The sequence below is a fragment of the Toxorhynchites rutilus genome, chromosome 2 (assembly GCF_029784135.1).
Source record: "Toxorhynchites rutilus septentrionalis strain SRP chromosome 2, ASM2978413v1, whole genome shotgun sequence".
NCBI lineage: Eukaryota > Metazoa > Arthropoda > Insecta > Diptera > Culicidae > Toxorhynchites > Toxorhynchites rutilus.
In genome coordinates this window covers 344,241,347-344,259,817 of record NC_073745.1, presented here as the reverse complement: position 1 = coordinate 344,259,817, position 18,471 = coordinate 344,241,347, and the positions used below count along the sequence as shown (strand labels likewise).

General features: G+C 35.4%; 1 protein-coding gene across 5 annotated transcripts in view; it reads right to left on the bottom strand.

Annotated features, from left to right (window-relative positions):
• The window catches only part of LOC129767184 (phosphatidylinositol 4-kinase beta), a 201,576-nt gene that overhangs the window by 51,110 nt on the left and 131,995 nt on the right, over positions 1–18,471 (bottom strand). For all 5 annotated transcript variants that reach the window (XM_055767814.1, XM_055767818.1, XM_055767815.1 and 2 more), the window contains one exon: positions 12,969–14,316. In XM_055767814.1, coding sequence (XP_055623789.1) covers positions 12,969–13,819 — 851 coding nt within the window. In that variant the 5' untranslated portion in view covers positions 13,820–14,316. The remainder of the gene's footprint in view (positions 1–12,968; positions 14,317–18,471) is intronic.

The following is an 18,471-nucleotide window of genomic DNA, read 5'->3' as shown; positions in this document are numbered from 1 at the left end:
TCTTGCATCCTAATTTTGTTGAGTATAGTATTTGTTATCATAATTTAAAGTCTTAATTTAGAATAAAGTATCTGTTTTAGTAGCTTAATCAGAAATATTAATCCAAATGTTGAGTCTGGGTTGCGAACACGGTGTCTGAATCGGGAGATTGAAGCTATAATCTTAATCCAAATTCTAAATCTGGAACTAGAATCTGTCATAAGTACCTGAAATCCAAATCTGAAAATTGAGTCTGGAATCCGTAATCTGCTTCTGAATTTTGTAAACCAGGATGGGATTCGAAGTAGTAACTTGAATTTCAAATTTCGAATCTGAGTTTGGAATCAGAATCTGTAATTTGAATCTGTAATCTAAATTGAAATCGGGAAACTACACCTGGAATTTTAACTTGTAATCGGAATCTGAAATCTGAATTCGGAATCAGAATTTAGAATGGGAATCCGAAGTCCGGGGTATGAAACCAAATGCAATCTATATGCATTTGGAATCTGCATCTGAATATATTTTAGAAATTTGATGAGGTATCTGGATCGAGATTCCAAATATCAAAAACATCTTATTTTGGGATCCAAGTTCGGTACTTGGATATACAATCTGAATCAGAAAACTAGAATAAGAATATAAATCCAGAATCAGAATCCGGAATCAGAATAAAATATTTGAGTTCTGGAGTCTGAATCTGAATACGAGTATAGAATCTAGAGTAATGGTGTGGTATTTAATTTGTTATCTTAATCAGGAATACGAATCCAAATGCTGTATCTGGTTTGTAAATACGAAGTCTGAATCTGGAGTGTTAAGTTACAATGAGAATCCAAGTTCAGAATCCGAACTTGTAATTAAAATATTGAACCTATTCAGAATCCGTTATCTGAATCTGAATTTTGAATCGCAACATAGGTTTCGAAGCAGGATCGTGAATCGAAATTCTTTTGTCGGAGTTTGCAATCCGAATTTGGAGTATAAAATTTATATCAGAAGACTGAATTTTTAAATATAATCTATAATTTGAATCTGAAATCAGAATGTAGAATCTGAATCTGTACTCAAAGTCCAGCACCAGAAGGTGAAACTAGAAAAACTAGGAATTGTAGAATTTGAATACGAGTATGACTCTGGCATCTGGTTTGGAATCTGAGTCTAAAATCTAAATATGAAATCCTATTCTTAAATCATCATTTGGTGTTTGAGTATTGATTATTGAAGCTCTAGATTTTGGACTTGAAAAATAATTTTGAAACTGGAATTTATAATCTGAAGAAGATTTGTAGCTGAAATCAGCAATTAGAATCAGAATCAAAAACTGAAATCTGGATTTTAAAGTCTGGACTTAATTCGAAAATTTCACTTGGAATATGAGTCTATAAAACTGAATACGAACTCATTCTGGACTCATAATTTGATCCTTTGGTAGAAAATCTGATTTTGGAATCTTTATTCTGTACTTGAATTATTTATTCTGTACTTGATATTATTTGTATATGACATTCAAATTGATTCAGACAAAAAGATCAATAACCAGAATCAATATACATACAATATACGTAATTTTAAATCTTCCACTGAACATTTTTCAATTTTTTTATAAAGATGATTCGCAAACAAAAAAATGGGTGGGTTATATCTATGATATAACCGCAAGGTTGAAGTGGAACTGTCGTTAGGTTAGTAATCATTTGTTTGTATAGATTAAGCTATTGCTTGAATGAAACTATTTTCGAATTCAATTGAATTCAACATATTTGCTGTGTAAGTAAAGAATTTGAACAAACGCCATGTAATGTAAGGCTTCTTGGTTTGGTGGCTATGTTAGGAAACACCTTCGGTGGGAACAAAAGTTCTCCCAGCTTGTATGCTTTTGCAATGCCAGTTTCCCTCTCTCAGGAAAAAATACCATTTTATTAATTGTGATAGATGCATAGAAATATTTCCTGTCAATTGATGCACACATCTTTCCGATCTATTAGGAAATGTTCGAGTTATAATAATTCGAAATCTTTAATTTTTTCCTGCATGTTCTGTGTTAAGGTTTTCATTTTACCCGCATATATTCCGGTTAGACGTAGTTCCACGTCAAAAAAAAAGGATCAACAGTTGGGCATTAGTCATCAAACTGCTTCCAGTCTCCTATGAGAAATAGGAAGAATTTCAAAGAACAGCAAATTGATACTACATTAGATCAACGAGAGGCAAATGAGGAGATGTTAAAACACATGTAAGATTTTGTTAAACACAATAGAAGAAAATCTATTTTGTATCGTGTCGTTACAAAGGAAGTGAAACATGTGATCTATTTCGAGAATCCAAAGCATAAAAGACGATTCTCTGATTCTGATAAGATTGGAAGGTTATGGTCTATTAGGAGTTGTTGAATTCGGGTGAAACGGCTCATACTGATCGCTACCATTAATAACTGATCAATTTTAGTTGTTCGCTGCTTAGAAAATAACCGAAATACAAAAAAAAAAGGTTCGCACAAAGACTTGAAGAATGGAAATGGTGCATTCTTTGAATGATCCCCTTTTTATTGTTCCTTTTAAATTAAAGAGATTTTCAGGGTTTCACGTCATATATTCATAGCAGCAATAGAGAGATTTAGCCTAATTTTGTTTTCACTCATTGTCTCTACTCATGTTGTGACGCAAATTACGAACGAGTACATTTCCGGTAACAACATCTAGAATGCATACAACGCTCTATCTTAATTGAGACTAATAACTCCTCCGGGTACCATTGTTAATATCGTTAATTGCTCATTTCCTATTTTCGATTGTGTACGCCACAGTAACAGAGAATTACTACGGAGAGCGCGTATCACTGACAGAGGCCACACTTCCGCGCCAAATCCGGGACACCATTTGGCCATAAAGCAAGATTTTTTCCCTCTATCGAAATTATTCATATCACGTTCCAATCGACACGCGCTCGCTTTAGACTATATGCGATTATTAGAAGGCGGGAAGTGAATGGGTTTCAATGTTTTTTTTTTCTATTCTCTTTACTTTTTCCCGTCAATACAAACAAGTTGAATGAACCGCTTCAACACAATGGAAAGAGAAGAAAAAAAAACGAACTTTCATATTTGGGCTTCCTTGAGATAGCCTAAACATGATCTTACTTCGTTGGAACAGGAAGAACGCAAAACAGCTGGGTCTCACACTCGTGTGGAGACGCGACAAGCATAGCAGCTAGCTGATTAAAGCGGAACTTGAGTGCATCCTAATCGGGGCTTTCAACTTCCGGATTGGAACGGAGAGAGGTTCTGAAGGTTCTCATATTTATGAGTGAAATTCTGAGTGAACTGAACAAAACAGTTTATGACAAAATAAACGTTTTCCTGATAGTGCTGTGCTCACGATCGATACCCCGATGTGTTCCATCTATTAGATCTATATCGCAAACGCTCTTCCGTCAAGCGGAAGTATTCGTTGCTTCGACTCATCGTTCCACCGTCAACTGGTTTGATGAAGATGGAACATTCGCGTTACCATATTACCACGGGCCGCAAAACGACTTTGCGCAGAAACGAGAAGCATTTATGAAGTCTGTCAAATGCAGCAGCACATATTTTTCCTTATTATATTTTCGCCAGTTATAGGAATGTTTGGTTCCTCCAACAGCTGGAAACAGGAAACAGGTTTTGAGCTCCAATCTGCACAGCTGCACACCTTGCATACGAGACGACGGCAGGTGAATATTTTGATATCAAACATGCTAAAGATTGTAGCCCATTCGCAAATGTACACACACACACACACACATACACACACACAAACTACTGTCTGACGAAGTGCAACGTATCATTATATCTTTGCTCGGAAGAAATTTATATATTTTGCAGCACACGTTGTTTCTCACTATGGTTAATCTGGATCCACATTTTCCACGGTTGTACAGGTGCCCATAACCTCCTCTGATTTGATTGAATGAATGTGTCTTACAATTATCTACAGATTTGGTCATATTCACCGGAAGTCGAATGATCGAATGATATATACTGTTTAAATCAGAGATTCTAAGTCCAATGAATAAGATTAGGAAAAAAATTAAAGGACATCTAAAAAAAACATTCAGTTGAAACACAAAACCTACTTTATACACCCAAACTAACCTTGCTGGAAAGCATTTCAGTTTCGGCAGAAACTGTCTCCCAACGTTTTAAAATGTTTGTATGCATGGAAGCAGACATCTCTTTCTTTTTGACGTAGAACTACGTCTTTCATTAAGGGTGCCAAATCAGAAAACTGGTCACGTTTTTATGAAATAAAGTTAACGTTAATAACTATTTTTGCCGCGAACGGATTTTGGCGATTTACATACCAAACGAATCGGAAATTCCCTAAGATTTGTTTAATATGCTATACATTAGAATCCCCTGGTTTGTAAATAGTTAAAATTCATGAAAACTCTAAACGTTTCCATTTTCCCTTACATTTGTTCTGTCCATTTGTGTGCTTTCCCGAACAGAGCTATCAATAACGAGCAACTAATCGGCGACCAACGAAGGGGAAATCGTAGGATTTGAAGTCTCCGTGAACAAAGGAAAAGTAGAAGAATGAAGGGGAATACTTGCCTAGAGTATAAACAGTGGATCTCGCTGAGGCAAACTTTCATTCGGCATCGGACTGTTGAGTAATCCAGTTCACTTTGCTTTCGTTGCGATTCGATCTAAGATTGGACCCCACCAGTGGTAATCCAACTTGGATATCGTCGTTTGCTTTTTCTGTTCGTTATTCGTTATTCTAATCGTGTGTTTTTCTTCCCGCGTCATAAATTGGACGCTTACCGTAGTTTGTGATGAGCAAGAAGAAGAGGAAGACAGGCTCGAGCCCTGCAAAAAACGAACGTAATGCCAGGGGCAATGTAATTTCGAGGCAAGCGTCATCTAATGATGCACGCGATGTTGGTGCAGTGAAAAGCGCTCGCGCTGAACCGAGCCTTGGCGAGTGTGACACCGCATCGAACAACAGCGAAGTAGGCGATTTCGGCGCGTCGGTCGAAAATGTAAACGCCGATACCCAGGCATCAACCAAAATCAAGATCCCCCCGCTGGGGGTGAAGGCAGTCGCTCTTGACAAACTCATCAGCGAATTTGCATCGATGGGTGTTACAGCAGAGTACAAGCTGTGTGGCATAATTCAGTCTTTTTCCAAGCAGTTAACATTGTTTCTTTTTCGTCATCATAAGGGCTTCCTTGGTTCCTTTGAGAATGCATCAAGGCATTAAACTGACGTTATGGCGAAGCAAGCGTTAAGGTTATGCTCCAAAAAAATATTTGGGGAATACCAAGCATCTTGAATGTCTTACTGAAATGTTATAAGTAAGTTCGCGTGCCAGTCGCAAAACTGCCTTCAACTAGGATTGCATTTGCGCTAATATTAGTCATAATGAAACATTGCTACTGTTTTAGAGGTTGTTGATATTAACAAAAAGTGTTTATTTCGCTTGATTAGTCACCAACAAAGTAAATTTCGTTCTGGAATTTTTTATGTGATTAGATTTCGCTTGCTAGTAGCAAAACTTCCTCCATTAAGGGTTACAGCTGCGCTTCTCTCGAGCATGAGAAAGTAATGAAACTTTTTTGAGGCCAGTAATATTAACAGAAGCGTTTTTAGCGCAAAATGATGAGAAGTGTTTATATTCCTAATAGTTTCAAGCCACCAATGTATGGCTCTGTATGCATGCTATGGCAAACGCTTGGTTTACGTTATACGAACGATGCCTAGAGGTGCGATTCAACTGAGGCAATCCTAAATAACATGTAGCATGATATTTGATACTTGCAAGTGCTGTCATTGTTCTTTCCATGCGGTGCCAAAAATATATTGATGTAGTTATGAGATGTGGAATAATGGTGCTGGTGCAACATGTATATAATCGACTGTTGCCGAGTCTATGTCAATTGCGAAAACGGCCACTGGAATAGCATTCGAGGTAAATTTTCAATGCAATGACATGAAATAAATTGCGACACACGATTAGCTAGTGTATTGTTTTACGAGAACAAGAATGAATCATCAATCAATTATCGTCAATTGATTCTACAATGAAAAAACTATTTCAGAGATTATTCTACTAAGCAGTTGTTTCGAAAATTCCACAGCATTATAGAATAATATCCGAAGGTATAAACAAGCGATTTATATAAAATAACAGCGTAGTTCTACGTCAACAATGCGGTCGTGTCATGGACACAACCTCCTATGATTTTTTTCTTTTTTCATCTTTTTTGGGGTTGAACCCACAAAAAAAGTCCAAACAACGTCAACGGGGATCGAACCAAGGCCGGCTGGAATGCAAGACTGTTTTACACTACCACGCTATCCACATAGCTAATGATGCTGTTGGGTAGAGGCGTGATAATATAACATATCGATACAAATTGAAGTTGGGAAGTGTTTTCTAATTTTACTCTTAGAAAACACTTTCCAGCATAAAGGATATATCCATCTCGGTCTGGGCCGTGTACATATGTGGGAAAGTAATGCGTGCTTACTTGAAACGTGTCTCTTGTTTCGATCACTCGTATTAATCTTATATTGCCGTACCATATATATTATACAAATGCTTACCAGTATTTGTGAGTCATGGCATTTTCTGTTATCTTTACGCTCATTTAACGTAATAAATCGGGATGACAAAACATGAGCTAAAAACCAATTTTGGGTGTAGGAAGCCACAACCTTGTTCTATCTCCCAGGCAATGCACGGATTCTACGCTGGTAGAAGCCTGATTGTTCTGAAGTGCTTTGATTTTTTTTCGATGAATCTCCATGTTTTGTATCATCCAAATCAAAATCATTGCCTCTGAAGATCTCGTTAAGATCACTTTTCACACATGCTTTCCGAAGGAGCGTATTTTTTTTGTAAATATCGACAGGCAAACGATGACTATCAACTGCACTTGCACTTGCTTTTAGAAAATCATTTTCAATAATTTTCATTTTTCTCTAGTTATTTCCGATTATTTTAAAATTATTTCCCTTTTTTCTAAATTTTTTTTTCAATCAAATTCAATTATTTTCTCAATTTGTTCAATTTATTCCCATTTTTTCTAATTATTGTCAAATATTTCCAATTACCTTTCCATTTATCAATTTTTTAAATTTTTTCCAATCATTTCCAATTATTCTAAAACATTTCCAATATTTTTTCAATTATTTACAACATTATTTACAACATTTATTTACATTCAAATTATTTTTCATTCAAATACTTTTATTTTCATTGTTCTTATTTTGTTTCCAATTTTACCCCAATTTTTTTCAATTATTTACGAATATTTCCAATCACTTTTAATTTTCTTTCCATTTGTTTTTAGTTTATTTTCATTTGATTATTTCTAATTCTTTACCAGTATTATTACCATTTTTTCCTTTTTTTTCAATTATTTTCAATCATTATCAATTTATTTAATTATTCTCAATAAATTTTAAATTTTATTCCGATTTTATTCCAGATCAGATCCAGCCTAGGAATTTTAATTCTAGTCACAGATGTGATGTTATTCAGATTTCATTCATCGTGTATCATATTTCATATCCCAGATTAAAAAAAAAACCTTAAGCTGATGTTGTAGGGATCCGAGTGCGCATCTATTGTTCAATTTCAGATTTATGATTCCAGATTCCTAATGGATTCCAGACTATGGATTCTAGATTTCGGGCTTCCAATTCAGACATGAATTAAAAAGTTTGGTTTCATTCTCTGATTCCTAACTAAGAATTGTGAGTGAAGCCAGATATCATGTCAAGCTATTGGATTCAGATTCCATATCCTGGATTCTATTGCTCAATTTCAGATTTATGATTCCAGATTTCTAATCATGGATTCCAGACTATGGATTCTAAATTTCGGGCTTCAAACTTGGATATGAACTAAAAAGTTTGATTTCATTCTCTGATTTCTAACTAAGAATTGTGTTTGTTTTTAGATATCAAATCTAGCTATTAGATTCAGATTTCATACGTACGGATTTTAGATTCAGATTCTGGATTCGCCACCGCCTTTTGGTAAACATCGATAAATCGAAAGATTTATGATTGCAATTCCGGATCTAGTTTGTGGGTTCTGGTTTTAATTTCCGCATGTTGGATTCCAATTTCAAATTTGTTTCTGATTTAGGCTTCGGATTCCAGTCACAGATATTACCACCACTTCAGAATTACATATTTAAAATTACAGCAAATGCATTCAGTTTGTATGTAAAAAAAATAGATGATATAACCGCAAGGTTGACGTGGGACTGCTGTTGGATTAGTAATCATTTGTTTGTATTGATTAAATTATTGAAATTGGTTTTTATGACTGTGTTGATAACATATGTCGATGGGAACAAAAGTTCCCCGTACTTGCATGTATTTGCAATGCAAATTTCCCCAGGCCGCTTGGTTTAGATGGCTGTGTTGGGGAAACCGTAAATCGGGTCAATCAAAACGTGGCAGTTAGGGCGTTAAATAGCGCTTGACAAGTTATTCAATTGTTTATCTCAGGAAAAATAACATTTTATAAATTGTGATAGATGCGTAGAAATATTTCCTATCAATTGATGCAAACATCTTTCCGATATATTAAAAAATGTTCGAATTATAAACATTCGAAATCTTTCATTTTTTCCTGCATGTTTTCTGTTTAGGTTTTCATTTTACACTCCATAATTCCGGTTAGACGTAGTCCCACGTCAAAACTGGATGCCATTTGTGGATCTCGGATTCTCATTCCAGATAAAAATCCCAGATTTGGATGCTGAATTTCAAATTACGAATTCCAATATCTAGGTTCGATATTCAGAATTGATTCGGTGCTCTGGTTTCTGACTTAAATTAAGAAGTCTCAGATTTTTGACTTCAAATCAGATGTCAGGCTTCAGAATTCTATTTGGATTCCAGACGAACGATTGTAGTTATTGTATGTATTATTTTTGGTTATTGTAAAAAGTACATAATTTCGATCGAATTTCGTGAAAAACCTTCAGATTCGGATTCGGACCCTGATTCCAGATATGCACATATCTACCACATTCTGATTTAAGTTTCAATTCTCATATTTCAAAATCTGAATATCAAATGTCGAATCTCAAATGCCAATTCAAGGAATCATACTCCAAATCGGATTCCATTTTCATTTAGATCAAGATTTCAGGTCCCAAACACCAGGTATCACGTTCAGAATCTGCTTAAGATTCCAGATTCTGCTACCATCAAAATCAATCTGAATCTATACGAAAGATGAATTGTAAAAAGTACATAATTTGGTTAACGGATTTCGAATCTCATCTAGTGAAAATACTCTAGATTCGGGTTCAAAATCTTGATCCCAAATATTCACTTAACCATCAGAGAATCATTCCAAAGTTCCAGACTTCAAATGACAGTATCTGGATTCAAAATCAAGACTTAGAATACCAAATGAAAACCTTAGATTACAAGCTTCGGACTGTCACAGAGTTTAGGTTCTAAATTTGAAATCACAAGATGCAAACTACAGATCCTATATTTCAGATTTCAAATCCTAGATTCTAGTTTGCAGGTTCGGAATTAGATTCCATATTTCATTTACCGATGGAAATGTCGGATGCCAACTGCGGATCTCGGATTCTGATACTAGGGATTCAAATCCCGGATTCCAAAACTTGAATATCAAATTTGGAAACTTAAACACTAGATAAAACGAATTATATATTAAAAATCAGCTCCGACTCTCTAGTTTCATAATTTTAAATTTGAGGTCCCAGATGCCAGGATTTATATGAGGAATCAGATTTGAATTTCAGATTCTGCTACCATCACGATCAATCTAAAATCTATACGTATCGATGACTTGTAAAATGTACATAATTTGGTTAGCGGATTCCGGATCAAATTTCTTATCAAGACTAATGATTCGGGTTCGGAATTCTGATTCCAGATATCCAAATAACCATCAGAGAATCTAAAATTCCAGATTTCAAGTTCTAGCATCTGAATACAAAATCAGACTTAGAATACTGGACTAAGACCTTAGATTCCATGCTCCAGACGGTTAAATATATCATATTACGGATTTAATGTTTAAGATTCTGAGTCCTGAGTCTGATTCAAATTGCTTCGTATTGCTAGTTATAGATATTATATCTCAGATTTCATAAAATATATCAGAATCGGATTCCACTATCTAGTTTCTGATTTGCATAATTATAGATTTGAGATTCCTCAGGTTCCAAATACCAGATTTAAGATTTAGATTCAGATTCATATTTCAGATCTGTTACAGATCTGATCTGTTGGTCAATTTGGGACATATACGAACGACGAATTGTGGAAATTGGTTTTTGGATTCCGAATCAAACTTCGTGAAAATGTTTGATATTCGAGGTCAGAATCTTGATTTTGATGTCAGTGAACATGTTCAAATTTCCAGAACTCAAATTTTACCATCTGGATTCAAAACTATGAATTCTAGATGTGAATATCAGAGTACCAGTATCAAATTCCAATTTTCCAACTGCAGCATCTGTATTCAGGATTCAGATTAAGGATAACAGATTCTAGCCCTAAATTCCAAGCTAAAACTCAGATCTTATATTTTACAATTTAAATTCAGAATCGGATTCCATTCTCGGATTACTGATTCAAGTTTCAAAACTAGACATCAAATTCAATATTCATATATGGATCATAGATTACAGTATTGAGCTATAGATTCCATGTTTTAGATTTTAGATCTTCTTCTATTTAAATTTCGTATATAAGTTTCAGATCAGCATTCAGAATCCAGATTCCAGATGGGTGCATCAGAGAACCAAATTATCATTCCAGATTCCAAATTATACTATGCGGGTTATGAGTTAAGAAAACACAACAGTCTCAATAATAATAAAATATATATATAAATATACCATATTTCGAAGATTTTCGATAATGCATTCAAACCACGGATTCTAGATGAAAATTTCATATTCACATCTTGACATTTCAGATCGGAACCCTATCTATGAATAATGTATAACGAATCCTGGATTCTTGGTGCCAAGTCGCGGGCTTCATATTCAGTTTCCAGATTCCAAACTAAGATCATATTTTTTCATTCTAGATTTGAGATTTTAGGCCTCATATTCCAAATTCTAGTTCCTGGTTCCGAATTGGATTCGATTTAGTGATCACTGACTTATATTTAATAAAAAACAAAAAAAAAACAAAATTTCCAGGTTACCTATTCATTTCGTATAAAGGCTTCTTCAGGCTGGATTCAGAATCCTGATTTAAGATGGGAATATTAGAGAACCAGATTTCAAAAAGCAGCATGCGAATTCAGACATCATTTTTCCTAACATCAGATTCTGCAGGCTGATTCTTGTATGTGATTTCGCATTCAACTCCGAGTGGAAAAAATAATATTCCCGACATGGATTTCCAGATTCGAGCCTGTTTTTTAGTACTGTATTGAGTATTCTGAATTGCTGATACCAGGTGGCTTTGGACATTAGATTTAGATTTCAGTTGAAAACATGTCGATGGTTTATTATATCCTCTCTACGGAATCATCAGATCAATATATGTGGTTTCTGAATACCAGATTGAAAAATTAAAATTACAAATTCACATCTAAAATAAAAATTTTCCCGATTTCAGATATGGATTTTCAAATCTTATGAGTTTATGAGTTTATACTCCCCATACTAAATGAAAAAAAAAAGATTTTTGACTGCTAAAAATCTTTATTTGAAATGTCTAAAGGTATTTGGAGTTTCCGAATTGACCTATAAGATTTGTTTTTTGAAATTCGGATCAAATTTCGCATATGCGATTCGCATGATCATCAGAAACGTAAAACAGTGCGTGATGACGCTTGGTGCGCTTTATGGGTCAATGGAATTATTGATCCGTTCCGATTACAGGCATAGATTTTGAAAATCTGAGGATTCTTTCGAACCACGGGTTTTAGGATTCAGGATGAATTTTGGATTTTGAGCCAACCCAGTATGAGTTAATACTAAGCTTAAGAATCCAATTTCAGATATAGAGCATCCTGGTTCAAAATACAGACATCATACATTACATCTCATATTTCAGAAATGAATACCGAATTTCGATTGTGGATTAACGGTTCTAATATTAGAATTAAGTTTCAGATTGGAAACTAAATCTTGGAATTCAGAATCTTGATTTTATGTTACTGTAATTATGACTTTGAATTTCATTTCGTAGATTAAAAACTAGGAAAGTTGAGAATTCCAGATTGAAAATGATTCATATTTCAAGTTTCCACGTATTAGATATTAAGAATCAAAACATTCTTTGACACCAATTTCAGACTCCAACTTTCATATTCTAGACTAATATTTCCAGACTACAGATTCAGATCCCATGATATGGGCCATATTTTTAGATTCGAAAAACATTTCGCCGCTTTATTATCTTTAGAATTTATTTTCGTTCTGAATTCAAGATTCTAGGATCTGGTCCAAGAAATCTGGATTTGGGATTCTGATTTCATTCTCTGATCAGACTCAAACTCAGAGCAATCCAAAAATTCCAGTTTCAATATTCAGGACTTAAAATCTAGATTCAAAACCGAATTTTGACCAAGTTTTGCCTAGTCGGCAATTGATTCGGATGCAGTATACAGATTTAGATTCCAGGATTTTGGAGATTTCAATAAGAATTCAAGATACTCAGAATAGATGAGGTAAAAATCGAGAAAATGAAGTTATTCTACTACGTATTAAATAAAAACCAAATACAACTATTTTAAAATTTGTAAAAATATATCTGTTGTATCCATCGAAAAACTTTAGATTTTTCTTCCCTTTTGATAGTTTAGATGTTGTAGTTTGAAGTTATTTTCTTCTACACTCGACTTCGATATGGTTTAATTAAAATCAATGGATCGAAATCTGCTAGATGGATTTAGAGCATAAATATGTAAAGTTTCCTTTCAAACGATCCACAATATCTGAAAAATCCAAAACAATTATAAAAAAAACTCACCTAAAATCTAGACTAAGATTTCTTTGGTGTGTCGACAGTCGGGTCTTCTGAGGCAACATCCCGGATGGTCCCGTGCCACCCATCGCACAGCTGCCGCCGACAGATCGACCATGTACCGAAGGCATCGCACTGCTACTGCTACCAACACTATTGCTAAGGCTGAGCCTAGGCTTGTGGAAACGGCTGCTGGCACTTAAAACGCTCCATTGATTGCTGCTGCTGCTACTAGTACTAGTACTACAATTATTGGTCGGAATGGTTGTTGACGGCGGAACGGAGGGAATGGCAAAAATACCACCACCACTGCCGTTGATCGTTGTTGTTGTTGTTGCTAGCGATCCTGTTGCTGCTGCTGCTGCTGAGGGTACAATTGTTGCTGGTACAGCTGATGCTCCCGAAGGAGGTTTACTCACTACTACACTATCCCCTACTAAACTATCACTCGGAGTATCAGCCTTTGCGGTTGTTGTTGTGATTTTTGTGGTTTCCGTACAAGGTAGTTGCTGTTGCGGTTCTAGACTATTACTGCTTTCGAACACTGGGATTGCCCGGTCAACTTGATCAACGCCGACAACGGTTCCGTTGATGGTCAGCTCGAGTTCCAAGCTTTTGTCACTCGAAGGACTTTGCACCGGCGTTGTAGCGCACGTTTGGGACGGTCCTCCTCCATTGGTAGTCTCGACGTGATCCAGCACTACCAAATTATTCATCTTGCTACAACTAATCTCTCGAATGTGTCGCAGCTTTTCATAGCTGCTGGGATGTTCCTGGGCGATCTTTTTTCCGTTCGATGACTTCTGTTTGCCATCGTGCTTTCCGGAAGATTTGAACGCAGAGAAAACGGAATTCATTTTCACGGCAAATTAATTACAAACTAAACTCGATTGTAAGAACGAAAGATCTCACTAGTTTTCACTACGGGACAAATTTTATCATTCACTTGCGTCTTTTTTCGCACTGGACACTAACCACACAGGACACTTTGCCATGATTCTGAGAGGAAAATTATATACGGAACACGCGGATCATTATTGTCATCAGGTCGGACGCGATCTTCTCCATCTGGTTGAACTCATGTTGAGTTTGTAACATCTCTCTGTAGTATAATCTCGTTTCGGCTGCCCAGAATTCCAGCGCAATTGGCCATGTTTATCTGTGGTTGGATTATGACGTAGCACTACTGGCCGCACCAATCATCACACTCCGTGCACTGCCTCCTCTGGTTGTGAGAAGCAATAATATAGCCGCATCAGCAGAACCAGAGAACCTGTTTTCATGAATCGATTCGTGTTGATGTTGATTTTCATCCGATTCAGCTGCCAATCCTCTGCACTGCACTGGTAGCCACCTGCAATTGAAAGAGATGCGAAAAGAAAAAAAAAAAAACTAACATTAGCACGGGTTGGGCAGATGTCCGCAGCGAGTAAGATAAGGACTTTGCCGGTTCCATATGTGTGTGTGTGTGTTTGTGTTTGGGTTTGGGCATCACAAGCGCGCGCGTGTATAATGTGGTGATGGCGATAAGAATCTCGTGGAATGGCTCTGAATATGGCGATATTTGCATTCGCTCGAAATTGCATTTGCTCCGCGCGCGTTGAAAAGGGGAAAATACTTTGTTGATAAATAATGGTTTTATTTGGCTGCAATTTTGTTTTATCGCCTCGGGGATTCAATGACTGTCGCCATGAAGATTCTCTGATATAATCATGTTATATTCGAAAAAAAATAGAATGTTTGTCATTTTGCTTCAAAACTTGCAAAATAATTTATTTGGTGATAAACAAGTTAATTGTAAAACAAATTACGTTGATCCGTTCCCTATCCCTCGTATGCCAACATCTATCTATCTATCTATCTATCTATCTATATATATAAAAATGGAGTGATGTCTGTTTGTCTGTCTGATTCTTATAGACTCGGAAACTACTGAACCGATCGACATGAAAATTGGTATGTAGGGGTTTTTGGGGCCGGGGAAGGTTTTCGTGATATTTTGAGACCCCTCCCCCCTCTCTAAGGGGGGGCTGCCATACAAATGAAACACAAATTTCTGCATTACTCGGAAATTAACCAAGCAAACGAAACCAAAGTTGGCATATGAAAGTTTTAGGGTGCAATAAATGTTTCTATGATGGTTAGACAGTCCTTCCCCCACTCAAAGGGGGGGCTGCTATACAAATGAAACACAAATTTCTGCATTACTCGAGAATTAATCAAGCAAATGAAACCAAATTTGGCATGTGGAGGTTTTAGGATGCAATAAATGTTTCTATGGTGATAAGATACTTCTTCCCCCTCTCTTAGAGGGGGCTGCCATACAAATGAAACACAATTTTTTGCATTACTCGGAAATTAATCAATCAAACGAAACCAAAGTTGGCATGTGAAAGTTTTAGGGTGCAATAAATGTTTCTATGATGGTTAGACAGTCCTTCCCCCACTCAAAGGGGGGGCTGCCATACAAATGAAACACAAATTTCTGCATTACTCGAGAATTAATCAAGCAAATGAAACCAAATTTGGCATGTGGAGGTTTTAGGATGCAATAAATGTTTCTATGATGTTAAGATACTCCTTCCCCCTCTCTTAGAGGGGGCTGCCGTACAAATGAAACACAAATTTTTGCATTACCCGAGAATTAATCAAGCAAATTAAACCAAATTAGGCATATGGAAACTTTAGGGTGCAATGAATGTTTCTATGGTGGTTAGACACCCCTCCCCCCTCTCTTAGGGGTGGCTGCCATACAAATAAAACACAAATTTCTGCATTACTCGAGATTTAATCAAGTAAATGGGCGGGACGAAGTTTGCCGGGTTAGCTAGTAAGCTATAAAGTTGTTCGCAGGATTATACAGTCAACCCTCCCTAACCCGATATCCAAGAGACCATAGAGTTAGAAAGGAATCGAGTTATGGAATGGCTTCTATAAAAATCCCATCAATATGGATATCAAATGGAAGAGCTTGACTAGTAGAATACAGTAGATCATGAAAAATCCAATCCTGTTACATAATGACCAATTACTTTTTTTCATGCAACTCTCGCATATGGGTACAGTACAAAACATTTCGAAAAATGAGGTAAGAAATAAAAAAAATGAATGTTTCAACTCTGTCCACCTTCGGCTATGTGGAATCGTTCTGAAAAAACTGTGTATTCCGGCAACTTCAGCGCCTTGCGAGCGAATTTTCTCAAAAGCAGGATTTGTTGCAGTGAAAGACGGAATAGACTCGAAATAACATCGAAAAGATGATGTTTATAAACTAAAATATACAACTTATAATAAAGATAATTTTTTTTGCTATTCTATACACTAATTATTGTTTCAAACTTTATTTTCTACGTTTTCCCTTTTTTACACATCCGAATAAATCTCTTCTTGAAAAGAGCCTCATTTCATTTAACAGATGGCTCTGAGCCGCTCACTAAAATGAACCGTTTTTCCCATCTCTATATGAAACATCTAAAAAACTAAAAAGCATCTGCTTAGATTTTGAAATATTTTTATTTGTTTTTTTTTAATATTTTTTGAGGGCTTTTACGATTTCTTTTTGAATTTTTTTTATCCTAAGATATCCAAAATCTAAATATTCGGAAAAATCCAGAATGACAAAGAAAAGGAATCAAAAAAAAACAAATCCAGAAAATATTTTAAAAACTAAATGAAAATTATTTCACATCTAAGAAGATTCTTCTGCAAGCGCTAAAGGTACTGAACATGGTGAACATGGTGATTCAAAAGTTGGTCATCCTGAGCATCTGCGTGATTGTCCGTTAATTCATTGATCATGACTAAACAGCACGAGCATGCAGGTACGTGCATTCCCCAGTGCCTAGACTCCTTGGTATTAAGAAACCCGGGGTCAATTCCAGAACATTTGGTTAGGTTTACCTAGTTAATAAATGTCAAAACTTTAATAAAAAAAAACAAATACAGGTCAGACTCGATTATCCGGAGTATTGATTTTTTTTTCACTTCGGATAATCGAATCCTCCGGATAATCGAGTCAGAACAATTTTTTTTTCTTTATTTATTTTTTTTTGCATGTATTTTTGGTTTTTTGAAAATAAAAGAGGAATTTGATTTTTGATTCATCCCCTTAAAGTCAGAAGACACCTTTCTCACATAAAAAAAATAATTTATCCAGATTCTCTCAGGAGGTGATAGACGATCATATTTGATGAAAAAAATCCTCGTACGCGTATGTTCGAATTTCAACAATGACAGAGTTACAGAACTTTTTTTTTTGTTTCGGACTCTGTTGCTTCATACTGGCTCTACATTAAAAAGTACGCTACGGAAGACGATTCTGATGCTTTCATTTGAAAGTTGAGAAAATTTAGTACAGGATATAGTATTGGAACAACTAAATTAGTGATATTTAATAACATTTTGGAAGTGAAACACTTTAAAATTAATAATTTTTAATGTGTTATTAATAATTTTATCCTAAAAATTTATATTAAATAAGATTTTTTCTATCAATTAAAATGAAGATCTTGAACCGCTCCACAATTTGTTCTTTGACGCACAACTTCTGTCTTTCTTAATTTGGTTGCAATATCGATATAAACAATTCCTGGTGAAAATTCAAGCAAAATCAAAAATCACGATTGCTACCCCACTGTACATGTAATAGCCACTTAAATTACACCTTAACGTTGAAAGGTTACATTTCTTCATGAAATAAGCCATATTTGAAATATAAAAAAAAAATATTGTTTTCCAAACTTTATATTCAGTTTGGAAAACAATTTTTTTTTTCGAGTCCAAAATTGTATATAATCGAATCACATATAATCGAGTCTGTATATAATCGAGTCCGACCTGTACTGTATTCTATTAGTCAAATCATTTCATTTGATACCAATATTGAGGGGATTGCAAAAAATACATAGTCGACCATTTTGTGGCGGCGACCTTTTCGAATTTATGTTGTTCATAGTGTAGCGTATTCTCCAAATCAAGCCATTCAGCTTTTTTTTTGCGGCGGCCAAATTGAATTTATAAAGATCATGGAATACGCAGTTTAATTATTACAGTAGAATTAAATGTATGTTCCAAATTTCAGATCAATCATTCAACAGGAACGAGGTCAATTTTCTATTAATGTGAGACAACTCAACAAACATTCAAACATACATAGAAACAGGTCAAGCTGAATGAAATCATTCAAAAAGTAATTAGTTGTTTGGGGACTGCGGCCATCTTGAAATTGGATTTTTCATTATCTGCTATGTTCTACTAGTCGAGAACTTTCTTTTGATACATTTTTGGGCATTTTTCATAAATAACTGTGCTCTACTAGTCAAGCCTTTTGAGAACCCCATCAATATGATACCCATATTGATGGGGTTCTGAGAAAATATGTAATCCGCCATTTTGTAGTGGCCGCCATTTTTTTTTGCATTTTTCATAAATAACTGTGTTCTACTAGTCAAGCCCTTTCATTTGATACCCATATTGATGGAGTTCTGAGAATATATCCAATTCGCCATTT